The sequence below is a fragment of the Lepisosteus oculatus genome, chromosome 3 (genome assembly GCF_040954835.1).
Source record: "Lepisosteus oculatus isolate fLepOcu1 chromosome 3, fLepOcu1.hap2, whole genome shotgun sequence".
Classification (NCBI taxonomy): Eukaryota; Metazoa; Chordata; class Actinopteri; order Semionotiformes; family Lepisosteidae; genus Lepisosteus; species Lepisosteus oculatus.
The window spans coordinates 67,052,218-67,069,980 of NC_090698.1; the positions used below are offsets into that span (position 1 = coordinate 67,052,218).

At 40.5% G+C, this 17,763-nt stretch overlaps 1 protein-coding gene across 1 annotated transcript; it reads left to right on the forward strand.

Annotated features, from left to right (window-relative positions):
• The first annotated feature begins 698 nt into the window (after positions 1-698).
• sdad1 (SDA1 domain containing 1) lies at positions 699-17,278 on the forward strand. Its single transcript, XM_069187401.1, has 22 exons — positions 699-917; positions 3,550-3,654; positions 4,255-4,353; positions 5,239-5,349; positions 5,437-5,508; positions 5,604-5,704; positions 6,290-6,347; positions 6,832-6,903; positions 7,002-7,103; positions 7,393-7,462; positions 7,813-7,916; positions 8,411-8,468; positions 9,123-9,181; positions 9,588-9,664; positions 11,748-11,845; positions 12,245-12,321; positions 13,182-13,302; positions 13,878-13,972; positions 15,249-15,433; positions 15,807-15,891; positions 16,186-16,347; positions 17,024-17,278. The coding sequence occupies exons 1-22, from the start codon at positions 828-830 to the stop codon at positions 17,072-17,074; spliced, it is 2,052 nt and encodes a 683-aa protein (XP_069043502.1). The 5' UTR covers positions 699-827; the 3' UTR covers positions 17,075-17,278.
• The last annotated feature ends 485 nt before the right edge of the window (positions 17,279-17,763 follow it).

The following is a 17,763-nucleotide window of genomic DNA, read 5'->3' on the forward strand; positions in this document are numbered from 1 at the left end:
CCTGAAGCATGCTGTTCCATTTCTTTCTTACGGGAAATATCCATCCATTTTCTAACCGCTTAATCTTAATCTCATAAACATTGCTCTTCATCCTTTGCTGTCCTTTTGCTGCTGTAATGCTGTACCTCTTATTAATTAATTTTATCATTCATTGCAGTATTGTTTTAAAACTCTCTCTTGGCTTTTCTAATGTCAAAATGGTATAATATTACCATTTTATCCCATTCATATTTTTAACTGGGTTGTTAAATCGTTTTTATTTATTTGTGGTGATTAACACACAGGAAAAATGTAAATATTAAGTAATTTGTACAAACAAAAAGCATTGTATAATAATAAGCAACACACAAAGTTATGAATGTGGTTTAAAAATTAAAGTATTACAGTACTACATTATGTAAATTATAAATATAAATGTAAATTATAAATATAAAACAGATATGAACATAATAATAGATACTCACAAGAGCAAGTTAATCAGTCACGGTAACTAGATATTTAATATATATTTCTGAGGTATCCGCATTAATATTTTAATTAATTCACGTTATTGGAAAACAGAATAATCATTTTTAGTGTTTCTATCGCTTATATTTTGATGTCCGTAAAAATTATTGATCTCGTGTAAGCAAGGATGTTGTACTGTACCACTCTTTGTAATTTTTAAACGCATTTGTCACCGTCCGTACTGTTCGGTACTCCTCTCTTCCCGTAGCACGGGATTAAACGTAGCAATATGGCGAGTTACTTGTAAAGCACGTTGGAATAGTGAAAAAAATAAACTTTCAAAAAACGTTTTCATTACAAATAACAACTCGGTCGTAGTCATGTCGGGTAGGCATAACAACAAGTTGCCTACAAATCTTCCACAGTTGCAGAATTTAATCAAAAGAGATCCCCAGTCTTATACAGAAGAGGTAAGATGTTTTCTTTTTTAATATATGACATCCTAAAGTTTATGCTTTCATAAACAAATTGGATTAGTCTCGGTATGCATTTCAACATAAGTTCATAATAAGTTCATTTAGACCTACGTTTAAAGCTTACTTTAAAGTTGTAGCTCAAAGCTGTTTTTGCATTCAATCTTCTAGTAGTGACCAGATGTTAAGGTACATATTCACTTACAATACCATGTTTTACTGGTTTACCTATTTATCACCTGGACAACTGCTCTCTTATAGGGATTTAGACTTGACTGTTCTGGTTCAAAGACTAACGTTCTTATTTATCTTGAGGAGTAATCATCGGTCGAGAAATAGTATTGATTCTGTTGGTTATGGCGAGACTGATAATTGTTACCGATTACATTATCTGTATTTTTTTTGAATACTCGTTTAGAGACCTGTTTGTCTTTATCCTCCGTGTCTTAGAAGAAAATGTATATCTTTTATAGTATCACAGGTGCATAATTTCCTGTTTAAAACCTTATATCAAAGAAGGAAAAGCAGCATAGTTTAAGTTTTCTGAAAATGTGTGCCTTTGAGGACGTTGCCTGTAGTTTCTGAATTAGCAACTACGATATGTCAGTATACTGACCAGATTTGATAGCTTAAGTTATCGATTAGCGATAATCTAATAGAAAACTGTCCAGCCATTCAATGAATGGCAGTTCATACGGAATCACGTGTTTGTTTTAAGTAAACAGTGTTTAGACACGTACGAGCATGTATTTGAAATTAGTTTCCTTTGGGCCTTTTCATTTCTTAGGAAAATTTAACCTTCTTACCTCCCTTCGGCACTGTTCCACGCCGCCACAAGTCATTTTACTCACTCATAATGAAATTTGTGCACTGGACCTTGTTATCAGTTGTAATTTGCAAACCAGTTACACATTCCTGAGTATGTCGCACCGTTTAGCCTGAAGTATGATTTGCATGAAGTACTTGCAAGAGTAAGTGGAGTAAGACTGTAGAATTTCAAGATCTGTGCGCTCAGCCTTGTTCTTTAGATCCTGTTTGATATATCCTCATGGTTGTGCTCAGCTAACTAGTATAGAGTACTCTTTGGTTTGGAATTCTCCCTTGGATGGCAGCTCTTTATTAGATCATCGTGAAGCCACAGAAAAAAAAGAGGGAACTGTCATGTACGTGTGACTTTGGTACATTTATCAACATTGCTCCATAAAAATCCTAATGGTGCAAACTCAAGTATGGATGGGGGAACATATCCCATATTGTGACAGTTATTTGTCTTTGTTTAGAGAGATAAAATAAGATCACTTTATTAGCTACAGTATAAACCATTTCTTGCATTAGGAATTCGTCTTTTCGCATACCCCAGCTTGCTCTCCATGAGACGCACTGGCACACAGACAGGGAGAGAGAAGCTGGGGGTCAGAGCGCAGGGTCAGCCATTTATACAGCGCCCCTGGAGCAGCTGGGGTTAAGGGTCTTGTTCAGGAGCCCAATGGAGTAGGATTCCTCTGCTGGCCGCGGGATTTGAACTGGCAACCTTCCAGCCACAGGTGCAGATACTTAGCTGCAGAGCCACCGCTCCACCCCAAGCATTTGTTTAATCACTACAATCAGATATACATTTCTAGAAATCCAGTGCTGCCAGGTTAGTGTTTTTCTGTGATGTATTGAAGAAGGACAAAATAATATTAGAATTATTTTCTTAAACATTCCGTGAACAGCTAGATTCAGTTAACAACACAACTTTAGAAGAGTCTATGGCTCTTCTGGGGGGTTTTATTCAGTCCAATATTGATATTATTAGAGGTCAGGTTGTGTTGTTGTTTTATACTTCTCTTGTTAACACTGAAAGTACTCCTGAATTTCGCAGATCCTATTTTGTAGCGCTTAAAGTTGAGCTTAAGCTTTTTCCCACAACCAGTTCAGAAATTTGTAATCAAAATGAAACATGTTACATGCTTGATAGTTCCTGTCCCCACTCCTTAGTCTAGTTAAAATCTTGTAGTTCTCTACCTGCCATAACTTACATGGTTAGTAATCAATGAGACCAAAGAGCTGGTACGTTGTCTGTATTTTTCTCTCCTCACCTCTAATGTTGACAGGTTTATTTTAACGGTCAATGACAGTGAAATGATCCTGGTGTCACCTCTGATCTTCACTGTGTCCTTTGGTGTTCACAGTGCTATGAAGATGTCTTGTTTCCCAGCTGTGTAGCTGATCATAGTTTATATAAAACATATCTTCATTTTAGGATGAGCCATTGACTGCATCTGTGACCTGTTGTCTCCTTAAACGCCTCCAAGCTGTTGGAGTTCTCCAGACAAGGGATCCTGTACCCAATTCCTGTAGGGGCTGGTGTACTTTGTTTTTTTCCTTCCTCCAAGGCTGATTGACTAATTAGCTGCATAATAGCAGTACATCTAACCAGGCTGGTTTAGTCTGGTTAGATGTACTGCAAAACCAAGCTGTACACTGGCCCACGTCTTTAAACAATTCAGGGGACTGCATTCATTGTGGTTTAAACAAACAGACTTGCCTAAAAACACAGTATGACTGCTGACCTGGATTTCAGACTGAAAGCTGATGTCAGGATAGTTTTTTACATTCAGCCCGTCTCGTTCTTTGTATCTTTCAGTTCCTGCAGCAGTATCGGCACTACCAGTCCAATGTTCAGATCTTCAAGCTTAAACCCGATAAGCCAAATAAGGAGTTGGCTGAACTGGTTATGTTCTTGGCCCAGGTAATGCATTTTAATATATCCTCCTAAAAGCTAAGAGCCTTTAGTGACTGCCTTAAAGCCCGCAGAAACTTAAGACCAGCTCCGGGGAATATGAGTACAGCAAATCGCTGTATTGAAATATTGATGACACTATAAAATATCTGCTTCCATTTCTGAAAAGTTATCTTTTTATTTAATTATTGCAGTCCCACAGTCTGTAAGATTGTATGTGTTGCTTTGCATGACTGTGTAACTGAGAAGGCACTGGATCCTTCTTCAGGAATATTCCTCACATTAGTGGAGAAGGCCTCACAACAGACTACTGTGCAGTTTGGAATTAACCTTTACTCGTTCACTTGAAGCTCACATGTTGATGGGACTCCCTAAAGCATGGTAACTAATTGCTTGTTGTCAGGGGATATGGTTTAAGAAATTTAAAACGCTCATTCTTTGTTATGATTCCATTGTTTCCTCACAGCATAATTGAATATGCAGCAGAAATCTTTTTTTTTATAGGAAAGGAGGAAAGGAAAGTATTTGAATGTCCAGATCTGTTAGGATGAAGTCGCCTGGAATAAATTAAATTGGGTAATGTCTAGATTCTGTGCTCTTATTTTACAGGTTGCACATTGCTATTCAGAGCAACTGGCCAATTTCCCCCAGGAATTAAAAGAACTGCTTCTGTGTCACCACACTGTCCTGGAGCATGACCTGAGAATGGTATGGAACCACAGGAGCCCTTGAGAGTGGAAAGAAATACCATCAATTGTATTTAAGTAATAATAAACTTTATTTTATATAGCACCTTTAAAGGTGGCTTCTCAAAGTGCTGTACAGAACGACAACAACAATAAAAAAGATACATAAGACATACACAATGAGAGGGGACTGTAGATGGGGGTACTGAGTACAGCAGGAGCAGAGGGGTGAAGAACAGAACCAGTTAAGTAAAGACTCTTTTAAGGAAGAACGTTTTGAGTTTTGAGGAGTTTAGAGAAGGTGACTCTCTGATATCCCTGGGGAAAGAGTTCCAGAGCTTTGGGGCATAACAGGAGAAGACCCTGTCACTCAGAGTGTAGAGGGGCTTGGTGGACAGGTAGGAGACCACAATTAGAAGAGCGAAGGTTGTGAGGTGAGGAGTAGGGCTATAGTAGCTCAGACAGGTACTGAGGTGCCAAGCCATGCAGAGCCTCATCGGTGAGCATGAGGATTTTGAAGTCGACAGGAAGCCGGTGCAAGGACTCCAGGATTGGAGTAATGGGATCGCTTGCACTTGCAAGTAGGAGAATATCAGCTATAAGAGTTAGATTTTAGAAGAATGTCAGCTTTTTCTTTCAAAGCTTCTCAACGTCCTAATCAGGTCAGATGTTTTTAACTTATCATTTAAACAAAAAAAAATAAAGCATAACCAATTTTAAAATTTGCAGGGAACGCAGAAGCACTTAATGGGATGTGATGGAAGTGGTAAAAACAAAATCAAGTGATTTCTGGTTTCCGAAGTTTGTCGTGTCATGTTCTCTTTTATGCCACTGATGTTTTTCAAGGCCAGTAGCTTGACATGTCGTGTGCTTGAATCCGTTTCTGTCTTCTTCCTTTTCTGCCTAGACCTTCTGCAAGGCCCTCATCCTGCTGCGAAACAAGGACCTCATCAGCCCGACAGGCCTGCTTGAGCTCTTCTTTGAGCTTCTGCGATGCCACGACAAGCTCCTTCGCAAGGTGAGCTGAAGACCCCGTTCGCCCGCCAGCGACCTGGGGAGATGCCCCCGTAACCTCTCACCCCTGTACTCCGCTTCTCCCTTGCAGACTCTGTACACCCACATTGTGTCCGACATCAAGAATATCAACGCCAAGCATAAAAACAACAAAGTGAACACAGTGAGTGCCGTTCCGGATTTTTCCATGACTCTGCAGCATAGAAAGGGGCCAAGGCCGGGGTTAGGCTACTGTAACCTTGAATTCTCTTTCCACAGACTTTGCAAAATTTCATGTACACGATGTTGAGAGACAGCAATGCTACAGCTGCCAAGATATCTCTGGATGTAATGATAGAGCTCTACAGGAGGAATATTTGGTAAGTCAGCACCAGGGGTGTGCTTTACCATCTCAAAATATTTTCTTTCCAGTTGAAACACTGTACTGATAATTTACATGTTTTATAGCATGATTATAGTACGTATGTTGTGCATCATATATTTTAATTGGTGTAAAATTGAATACAATAGATGACATTTGGCTGCCTTGATGTTGGCAAATGTAGCAAGTCATAAAAATAAAACCCCAAAACTTGCCATACTGATTCGTACCTTCAGCTTTACACTGGAAATATAGTCTAAGGCAGAAAAAGGAATGAGTGCTGCCTACTGGGTGGCACTTTTACTGTGTACTTTTACACTGCTGGTTAAATGTGTGTCTACGTGATTGATTAATATGATTACAAATGGACTGTGATAAAACTATGGAATGAGAAGCAGTGAGAGTTTTAAAAAAATCACAGTACTGTACATGAAACAAGAAAACATTATGTATGATCAGACGCTTTTTTGGGGTAACTGACCTCTCAGAGTGGTGTTTGTTGAAATGCAGCTGTATGTATATGATTATTTATCCATTATTCTGGAGTATACCTGGAGATAACCTCCGATTTATTTTATTGCAGGAACGACACTAAAACAGTCAATGTCATTACAACGGCATGCTTTTCAAAAGTGACAAAGGTGAGAACGTCTTGATTTCTTCCTGAGGTAGATGTAAAGCCTGCGACAGTATAATTAACAACGAGCTGGTGGGCTTTCTAATGCTAAATCTTTCCACCCGCCAGTTTACTATATAGAAGGCAAAATGACAGAAAAGTAATTGTAGGACTTCACAAATACACAAGGAAATTACAGTATAGCTTGGATTACGGAGTGGGAGCTTTTTCTAAACTGTTTGATACCTTGCAGAGTTCTGAATTGTCTTAAAGGCCAAGTCTGATAAGCTAAAATGAGTTACGTTTTAGATGTACTTTGCTTTCCGTCTCCCTTTTTTCTTAACATTGTTGTAAAAATCCAGGTCAGAGTTTTGTTGTTTGTTCATATTAACATGGCAAAAAATCCACCGAGCCACATTTAATCCAATTTTTACATTTAATTCACATTTAATCCAATTTGTGAGCCAGAAAATATCACTTGTTTGAAAATGTCGGTATTATCTCCTTAGATTCTTGTGGCAGCTTTAAAATTCTTCTTGGGCAAAGATGAAGATGAGAAGAACAGTGATTCTGAGTCAGAGGCAAGTCTGAATTTCACATTTCACAGAAGGGGAATGTGGCGTTTTAGACCAAGTGCACCTACCGCGACAAAAATCAAACTACTTTTCTTTCTTTTCAGGATGATGGACCATCTGCAAAAGACCTCATTTTGAGGTACTCAACAGGAAAAAAGAGTTCAAAAAACAAGAAGAAAATGGAGAAGGCCTTGAAAGTTCTCAAAGTAAGATTCTGATCAGTAAACACGATTACATTTTGGAATGTTGGAATGTAGGATTTTTGATCCAATTCTTCCCAAGTGTCAAGTCCTGACCCACTTTGGGAGTATCTTTTCTACTGCTTAGCCTTTAAAATCTCTTGGACTGCAGGACTGATGGATCTTCAGTATGTGCTTTTGTATATATGTGCTTTTGTATTTTGTTTTCCAAGTATTAGAATGTAATAAAAAAATAATACTGTGACTGTGATTAGAAAAATTGTGCTACTCTTAAGTTTTGCTTTTTATTTTACAGAAAAATAAGAAGAAAAAGCGTGCAGAAGTTTTCAATTTTTCTGCCATCCACCTGATTCACGATCCGCAGGGTAACATTTTAAATTAATAATCTGATCATTTAGTAGTGTTTGCAATCAGGCTGATTAATCTCGTTTTGCTGTTCTGTTGAGTGGGAAGTGAGACTTCTCTCGCAGCCGGATTTTTCTTTATAAACCACTTAAACCAATTCATTTCAATGCAGTGTTAGGCACAGTTCTTATTTTCGGTACCAGTATTTTTTATTTAAAATAAATCATTTACATTTATTGGATTCTTTTGAAGGTACTTGCCAAATCCGCAACTAATTGAAAGGTAAACATTGAAGTTAATTTTCTGCACTGTTTGTGCCAAAGGACGCACTGTAGTTACACTCATACTAACATTTCTGCATGATTTCCAGATTTTGCTGAGAAACTTTTAAAACAGTTAGAAGATTCCAAAGAACGGTTTGAGGTGAAGATAATGATGATGGAGCTCATTTCAAGGCTAGTCGGAATTCATGAGGTAAATTACTTCATCACTCAGATGTTGTTTTTGAGTTGAAATGTGCAGCCTGGTGTGGGCAGTGAGGACTGCAAGTACTTTGAGTCTGGAGCTCTTACTTCCAGTTTCAGTTCAAGCTTTATTATCTTCTGCGGGAAATGTATTTTACGGTGCGGCCCAATACAACAAAGATAGAATAATTTACCAACAGAGGATTGTGCAATAGCATTACTGTAGATGAGAGAGTTGCTTACCTTACCAAGAAGACAATTTTCTTTGGAGTAAAATTGTATTTAAATGATAGTTTCTCTAAATGCATAGATTTGATGCTTCTTGGAACGGTATTGCTGTGACCGCTTTCTGGGTGCATTGTCTATATGTGCACTTTTTTTTTTGTAGTGAACGGAGAGTAACACCTGCTGAAACAGTTTCTGTTGATCAGAGAGTTCATGCTTTGGTTTATGTGATGCTTCTCGAAGTTGTCACGAATACTGAGAAATTTGTCTCTTCTGCAGCTTTTCCTTTTCAACTTCTATCCCTTTGTGCAACGTTTTCTACAACCGCACCAGAGAGGTAATATAGTCCTTTTCTGCCATCAGGTTCAAAGCATTAGAGCAGTGAATAATTAAACAGTAGCTTGAGTGCTCCTAGTGTATATCCATCCTTACATCCTGCAAACACAAGTGTAGACCAAGCCCAGTGTGCTGTTGACACAATATGGGATTACCTACGTTATCTGGAATTGAAGTTTTAGAACGTCTGGATTGACTTGCACAATAAACCAGCCTTCCGAAGGACCAACTGCATGCGCAGACACACTTGTTGGCTGTTATTTGTCTACCCTTGCTTGAATAAGAGAGAACTCATTGCATAAAGGCATTTCCATGAGTCAGTGGGGGTGGAATTCAACTTCCAGGTGCAACACTGCTATTTTACCTTTAACTAAGGCACTTTACTTGGCTTATTCCACTAAAACACCCTGCTGTATTAAAAAGTACACATGTAAGTTCCTTTGGATACAAGTGATGTCTTAATAAATTCATGATAATTATAGTCCTGTGCAATTGATTCCTGTGTCCTAAAAGCATGCACACACTTGTACTGGATGTTGGTGATTATTATTTCCCTCAGCAGCGAGGTAACATTTTCCGATTAAGTTTTACAAAAACGTTTTTTAAAAAGATGTCTTTTTTCTCTTTCCCCCAAAAAACATTTCTTCACGTGCAGAGGTTACCAAGATTCTTCTGTGCGCTGCTCAAGCCTCTCATCAGCTGGTGCCTCCAGAGGTGGGTCAGCACGTCTTCTGATTCAGGATTGGACTACGGGGGTGGAAGCAGCACATCTCTGCTGTTTCTCTCCCTCACAGCTTCGTTCGCATTTCAAGAGATGCCAGCTCATTGTACACATTTTAATTAATGAAACTGGGAAGCACGGTTTTTAATAGTTATTCCAGTCCCTGGGCTATGCATTTTCCCCAGAAATAAGGTGTCAGACATAAACGATCAGCTGTCGTGTCCTGTCTTATTTACAGGAGTCTCCGTCTTGAATGGATGACACACTCACTGCTACTTTCACTTGCACAGTTTTTATTTTTATTTTTTTAAGGTTAAATAATATTGTAACGAGGTTCAGGACGTTTGGCGGGAGACGTTTGTTTTTCTGAAGTGCACATATCCCTTGTGCCTTTTGCAGACTATCCAACCAGTGGTGATGACAATCGCAAACAACTTTGTCACAGACAGGAACTCGGGCGAAGTGATGACTGTGGGGTATGTGGAGATGCTTGCCGTTTCTTTTCTTTATCTAACCATTCCAGAGACAAGGGGAAGAAAGCTATCAAAATGTATGTATTTATTTTATGTACCATCCTTAGGTCTCCAGATTTTTTTCCCAAGTCTTCACACAGAATTATTGGTGTTCACTCACGATTCACATGATTTTAATCCATTCTGCATAGCGAACATGTGACAGCTGGAGTGGTCGTTTTATATTTAGCTGTGCTTACACTTTCATGAATAGACTAGTATTCCTTGGAATTGAGTTTTTTTAAATTAGAAATTGTATTTAGTTCTGTGAAGTAATTGTTATTGGAATTGTTTTTGGAATGTTCTGGTCCGGTTTCAAGTTTCTCTGCTGTGTGCTGTAGATCACTTGTTTTTAAGTGATTTATTGGTGTTCCTCTGTGGTTCTTACTCAGTTCAGCTCCTAGGTTTTTGATCCTCTCTGTCAGGAACTGACAGAAGACATAGGAACAGCAGTCAATGTGGGGCTCAGGCCTGCTGACTTGCTTACAGCAGTTGTGATGTGAAGTGGCAACACAAAACACACAGTGCCATTGTGTAGCTACACTGTTTTATAACTGTTCAGGTTTTGCCTCCCACCTTTACTTCCCTTTTGACAGTTTTCTACAGATTAAACATCTGGTTTAGCTGAACATCTGCCTTTTGACAGTCTTGGTGTAGTCAAACGAGTCATTTGCATCTTATTTCAGGCATACCTAACGGGGCACAGTTCTCATTTGGCCTAGGGAACAGATTCGTTTACAGTAGCAGTTATAATCATGGTGAACTTTTGTATTTAACTTTTAAGAACCAATCAGTTTTAGGCTCTCCTGTCCTTTAAATATATATTTTGTAGATGACTTGAAGGTTATTTTTTTTTCCATTCTAAAGTACTTTGTCAACCATTCAGTCTTTTTTTTTGTGATGACCCATTTTTCTTCAGCTTTCAAAGAAATAGGGCATGTTTTGTAAACTCCCAGCCTTTGAAAGGTTTTATCTGGTTAACTTGTTGGCCATTCTCCTCTTTGAGTGTGCATACTATTGCATTCACTGTGTGGGCTCTAGCCACCCTGGGAATGGACACATGGACAAACTTATCATTGTGCTTTGTGCTTGTGCCCTGCCCTTCACCCCTGTATGTGTTTTCAGCCTCTATGGCAAAGTACGGTGGCCCAGAATGTCCACAAAGCCATGCGCTCACGTCTTATGATTAAAGTATTGTTGTATATAGAATATATGTCTTATTGCTTTTAACACACAGCATCAGCTTTATTTATGACTTCAGCTTCAGCATGCTTTATGTCTGGGTTACAGCATGGCTGGTATATGCAGTTGGCGCAGCAGAGTTATTAAGATTAAAGAATAATAATTGTTTACACTTGTACAGAGCTTTTTTGGACACTACACTCAAAGAGCTTTACAGGTGATGGGGACTCCCCTCCACCACCACCAATGTAGTACCCACCTGCAGGATGTAACAGCAGTCAGAGTGCACCAGTACACTCATCAGCTCTCAGTGGGGAGGAGAACAGAGTGATGAAGTCAATTCATAGATGGGGGTTATTAGGAGGCCATGATTGGTAAAGGCCAAGGGGAAGTTTGCCCAGGACACCAGGGTAACTCCTCTACTCTTTTCGAGATATGCCCCGGGATTTCTAATGACCATGGAGAGTCAGGTCCTCAGTTTTCCGCCTCATCATAGCCTCAGCTGTGAGATGTCGGGCTAAGACACGGTCCAGGTGCGACATGCAGTGGCTTTCCAGAGAGCATTGCGAATCGGGGGGGGAGGGTGTGTGATAGAAGTTGGCTGTGGACACACTTAGTCTTGGGGGGCTGCTGTCTCTTCTGCTCTTCCTTCCACACGAGTACTTAACCCGATGGCGCCAGTAATCTCCTAAAATGCTCAAAAGAGTTGGTTCCAGGTTTCAAGCGAGGAATGGTTTGCAGAGACTTAGGACACCCTCTCAGGCCCCACTTGGCCAGCTAGGCCTGTAGACAATTCAGGAGCTGCAGTGTTGAATCCGTATCTTGAATACTGCTGTCTGCTAATACTGTTTCTACCTCCTGGCAGCATCAATGCCATCAAGGAGGTGGTGGGCAGGTGCCCCCTTGCTATGACAGAGGACCTCCTCCAGGACCTTGCACAGTATAAAAGCCACAAAGACAAGAGTAAGTCCTTCCTCTGTGTCTGCTGCTGCAGAGCCTGTTCACTGCACTGCTGTTTTCTCTCAGCCGAACGTGTGACGGTGCACCAAGTGATAGGAATACTGAACACACACTGGTCCGATTTTCCGCCGTCAAATGCCGTGTCATTTCACGTTTCAGTCTTAAGGGGGGAGGTGGCTGTAGATATTTAGTGGGAAGCAGGAGCACAGAGGAGCGGAGAAAGACAGGATTTTCACCTGTTGGAAGAATTTCAGTGCTGCCGCTCCCACAGAGTTAAAACCTCCGACTTGACCTGGGTGGGTTTAGACAATAGATTCGGCTCTGAGAGAGCGAGTCATGTCTCCAGCGTGTTATTGTGGTCTGTTCTGTAAGTTGAGTCTCCACCATTTTTCCTTTTCTTAGATGTCATGATGTCGGCACGGGGGCTGATTCAGCTTTTCAGGACTTTGAATCCCAACATGCTGCATAAACGGGACAGGGTGAGACCATGGATGGATTCCGGAATTACTGGAAAATTCATTATCTTCTTTTCGCCCATCACTTTTGTGTATTGGTTACCGATAGGAGTACAAGCAGTGTAAAAGCAGATTGTCCGTACAGCCATTTTAATTATTTTCAGTGTTGTTCTGGGTTAAAACTACGTTTCTCTTTTTTTTTTTAAGGCAAGTTCAGCGACTGAACAGTAGGATAACAACATGACGTGCCTTACCCTAAAAGTCCTTTACCTTAAAACCATTGCACCTGTTGCGTAAAATCTAGTCATTTGTTTTAAATTTGCATGACATTATAATTGCCTTCTTCGTGACCCTTTAGTCGTATTTTTACTGGGAAATGAGTCATTCACAGTGGGAAGTAAATAGAAAGAAACAATAAGAAACGATGCAAACGAGTGGCGCCTTTTGGCCCAAATAGCTCATTTGGTAGGTTAGTTTATTTCATCCAATCAGAGACCAGCTTTCCTTTGAGCTTGGGAATGTATGTGTGGTTACTCTCTTCTGGACTCATTCTAAAGCTGCATCATCATTTTCTGTAACGTAGTGGCCAAAATTGTCCGTGATAAACAAGGCCTTACTAGTGTACAGTACAATGTTATCCCTTGCTCGATTTGTGTCAGAACTCAGCTTGTACCTCTCAGTTAGAAACTAAACGTATTCCCCGATACACTCAACACAGCTCTGGTTCAATATTTTACATGCCCATTTGCAATTCAAAGACGGTCACTCATTGACTGTTAATTACATTTCTATGAAAAACACCTCTTTACCAACCCTGCTAAGTGTTTCTCTGGTAAAACTAATCTGTGTCCTGACTGCTGAATGCTGTCTTCCTTCGGTGACAGGGCAAACCGACAGAGGCTTCTCTAAATGCCAAGATTCCTGAATACGGACAGCAGGAGGTGAAAGACCACATCCCTGGAGCAGAGGTCCTGGAAGAGGAGCAAGAAAAGGATGGCGATGAAGGTGAGGGATATCATTTTCTGACTCTTAAAAGGTCCAAGACCAGACAGATGTGCAGGCCAGAATGTCTATCACCTCCAGCAGTGCTTAGATATTGCTTAGCAACAGATAATAATAATACACTCATCACACACCAGCTATCAGTGGGGAGGAGAACTGAGTGATGAAGCCAGTTCATAGATGGGGATTATTTGGAGGCCATGATTGGTAAAAGCCAGGGGGAAATTTGGCCAGGACATCGGGGTAACACCTCTGCACTTTTCGAGAAACACCCTGGGATTTTTAATGACCACAGAGTCAGGACCTCAGTTTTACGTCTCATCCGAAGGACGGTGCCTTTTTACAGTGTCCCCGTTACTATACTGGGGCATAAGGACCCACACAGACTACAGGGTGAGCGCCCCCTGCTGGCCCCACTAACACCTCTTCCAGCAGCATCCTTTTTCCCAGGAGGTCTCCCATCCAGGTACTGACCAGGCTCACACCTGCTGAGCTTCAGTGGGCTGCCAGCTGTAAGTTGCAGGGTGATGTGGCTGCTGAGTAAGTGTTGATGAGCTCATCTGTATTTCCCCACACAGAAGGATGGGAGAGCGTCAGCATGAGTGAAGAGGAAGATGAAGATGGAGAATGGATTGACGTACACCATTCATCTGATGAAGATCAGGAAGAAGTGGTTTGTGTCTGAATATATTTTGAAGTATTGTCAGTTTTTCTCATTTAATTTCTGGTGCTGAATGAAATTTGATTGGAAATCGCATACCCAAAATTTAAGGGTTTCCCTATTTAACAGCAGTCTTTAACAGTAATTAGAATATAGCTAATTAAATGTGGACTGCGATTGTAAGTATGCGTTTTTTTATTTCATTCATACCAAACCGGCCTTGCGGAAAGTGTGCCTGCTATCACAGTGAGACATGAAGCAAAATTATTCAAACTACAGTTCTTTTACACTGAGCATTTAAATGCTAGATTTCACACTTGAAACTACCAGCAGAATAGACTGTGGCATCTTTTGGTGTTTTGTGAAAAAATATATAAGCTGATTGGGAAAAAAAGCATCTGTGACAAAAGGGTAAAATGCAACTGTAGGATTTAATGTGATGTTAGTTGTACTTCTGTATCAGATACAATTCACTCTTTCAAGTAAAGCTCTGTACACAACAGTAGTAATTAAAGGGGAACTGAATCAGCACTGATGAGCGCATTTCAACCCGCAATGATAGCCAATAGCCACACTTTCCAGGTATGTGCAGCGCAATATTCTGTGATTCAGAATAAGGTAACAAGACTTCTATTGATGTGAAGTGGCCTTATTACATTGTAAACAAGCAGGTTTGTGAGTACACCTCTTTTAATCCAATAGAAATACTCGACTACGAGACAGTGTAGCAGACAAATACAGCTTATTTTTAACTCTGTATACAGATTTATTGGATTTCCTCCAGTGAAATGTCTGCGGTACAACCAGTACTTATTCACTCGTACATTACAGTGACTAGTGAGCAGGAAGGGCCGCCTCGCGTCACAATCCTCTCAAACTCTCCCTCTCATCTTTGACGGGACCAGGGTTTGCGACAACATCGCGACTGACAGTACTTTCACAAAGTTTACGATTTGGTGCTTGATTTGGAATTTGTCCAATGTTTGCAATACCGTCAATGAATTGTATTTTGTTACCGAGGTTTAACGACCGGTCTGAGAAATTGGGACTGCAGTTCCCCCTTGAGGATCGACTTTCCTTTAGCGTGAATGTTGTTCTCAGCTTGACGGCAGCGGTAGTAGCAATTCACAGTTCAGGTTGTCACGATTACAGCAGGCTTCGCCCTGAGATCATTTCACTGCCAGTAATGTAACACAGGGATGTTCCCCACCTGCACATTTTGTTCCCGGGTAAAGACTGAACATAAGAGACATTGTGGGTGAGCAAGCCAGTCCTCGTGTGCTTTCAGGCGGACAAGCTCCAGAGCATACCGGCTGAGGAGAGGAAGGCCAGGGCTGTGGCCATGAGCACGAGCCGCCTGCTGACTCAGGAGGACTTCCGGAAGATTCGCCTGGCCCAGCTGGCCAAGGAAGTCAGCTCCGCTCCCGGCAAGAATCAGAAGAGGAAGAGCGCGGACAGCGATGATGAGAGCAGGTGTGTCATTTTTTTTCAGCGGCCTCAATCCCGTTTGAAACCTGGGTCTGAAACGCAGGGTGGGAGCGGTGTTGGATACGTGCAAATTATTGGAGAAAACTTAATGTCCTCTCCTAACTTTGGAAGGTTCATGCCATTCTCCTCTGTGTGTTGTTTTTTTTTTTACTACACATTGCTGTAAAGTACAAAGGTCTGCTTCTTTATCTAGAGGACAGGATGTGTAGGTCAAAATGGGTAGACGTAGCCTCGGCTTAGCCAAGTCATGGATATAAGATTAACCGCACTGAAATTAGAGAAAATCCCTAGCCTTTGCATGTGGTAACTGTTTATATCGAAGTACAATAAACAGACAGACATCATTTTATTGTTTCAGAGGGGAGCTGCTTTCTTTGAGAAATATTGAACATCTGCATAAGAAACCGAAATCTGACAAGGAAACCCGGCTAGCAACGGCCATGGTGAGAAACGTATTCTTCAGCTTTGCAGTTTGCAGCAACATGTCAATTACCCTGGTGCCGAGAAGATGTATTTAACACATCGGCATTATGACTGCCGTTGGGCTGTTTCCCCGAACATGGATCACTTTGTTTCTGTAGGAAAACGAAAGTAGTGCTTTTCGGCTATCCTTGCAGCTGTAGCTTTTTGCTTTTTGCTGTTGCTTTTTGCTGTTGCTGTTGCTGTTGTTGAAAGGCTCCCCATGCCAAATGGACTGTTGAAGAACAGACTGAAAGACCGGGGTTTTTTTTCCCTAGGCTGGAAGAACTGACAGGAAAGAGTTTGTTAAAAAGAGAGCAAAGCTAAACCCATTTGCCAGCACCACCAACAAAGAAAAGAAGAAGAAGAAGAACTTCATGATGATGAGATACAGCCAGAACATTCGGACGAAGGGCAAGCGCTCATTCAGGGAGAAGCAGGTAAACTTTTTTTAGGGCCTAAAAGGCAGCATTTACTTGTCTTTTGGCCATCGTACCGCCTTTTCTGTTTTGTATGAAAGAATCTGGGGAAAACTGTTAATTAACAGTCTGGAGGTGAAACAGATCTCAGGGGACAAATTCGTTGGGTTTTTAATTCACTTTTTCCAAAGTATTCACAATCACTAAGGAATTAATTAACTGTAATCCTTTTTTTTTAGCCCAAACTTTGCAAATCGTGTATTTTGGACATTTGTGTAAACTACTGCAGGGTATGTGGCTATTAAGGATATATATTTGTAACAGTTTTGTAATGCTGTTATCTGACAGTACCACTGAATTTTGTTTTTCTGTAATTGAAAACACTTATAATCTCTGCTGGTCAATATACATCCTCTCCTGACACACTGCTTCTTGCAGTGTCTCCCAACTCTTGGTAACCCTTTATTTTAAAAGCAAAACACTGAAGCCTGGCCTATGAACAGGTGCTTAGAGCACTTTTGCAATCATTAGCTGGTAAGAAACCTACCAGGTACTAAAGAAACAGTTAATTGTACACTTTAAAAAAGTGAACCCCATCGACCCTGGCTTATTCTTAGTTTAGGAAAAATCCTAGTTGTACCTTTTCCAAGTGTCTTTTTATAATTGTTTATGTGGTTTTTGCATTTATTTTTTTCAGATTGCTCTAAGGGAAGCCCTCTTAAAAAAGAAGAAACAGCACATGAAGTAGCTTCCACAACACCAGGCAACAGAACTGAAATTATCCTTCTGCATGCAAATCTTCACAGACTGATGAAAACAGCCTGCATTCTGGAGTGTCTGTTCTTGTTTAAACTGTTTTTTCTTTGTATTTCCATTATAAAATTATCCAGTTTTGTACAAAACATTTTACAAGCAGGATTCTGTATCTATTAAAAAAAAAAGTTGAATTTTTTTCTTGCGGTGCACATGTATTTTATTTACCTGCATTTCAGGTAATCCTCTGGTAAAGAGGCTTGTAATTGTAAAACATGTCTAGGCTTTTAGTTCTGCACTTTCCCAGAAGTACGCCCCATACCTGCAGAAAAAAAAAGCGAATTACTTGGTCAGTATTGTAAAAAATGAGTGCAATGCTATCTTTTTCCCAGACGATATATCATGGCATGCATGTCTTGTTGGTGTTTTGTTAGCATATGTTTGTCATGGTATGATGAAAACCACATGAAGGTGGAAGCAGAGCATTTCCAAGCTATCTCTACTGGTGAGGTTGCGAGTGACATTTCTAGTCCCTCTGTGAGAATCAGACAGGAAAAGAAACACGAGCTGTAATCATCCAGAAGGCTTTTATACCACACACCATGTACTTCTTTCTTCAGAAATGACAAATACTGGGTCGCACCACACCCATCAGGATTACAGCTGAGAGCTGTAAAAAGCTAA

What these genes read in the sequence shown, in the direction of transcription:
- sdad1 (XM_069187401.1), top strand. Translation starts at nt 828, where the DNA reads ATGTCGGGTAGGCATAACAACAAGTTGCCTACAAATCTTCCACAGTTG. An exon ending in CCCAGTCTTATACAGAAGAG is followed by an intron (nt 918 to 3,549) that starts GTAAGATGTTTT and finishes TGTATCTTTCAG; the next exon opens with TTCCTGCAGCAGTATCGGCA. An exon ending in ACAGTGATTCTGAGTCAGAG is followed by an intron (nt 6,904 to 7,001) that starts GCAAGTCTGAAT and finishes CTTTCTTTTCAG; the next exon opens with GATGATGGACCATCTGCAAA.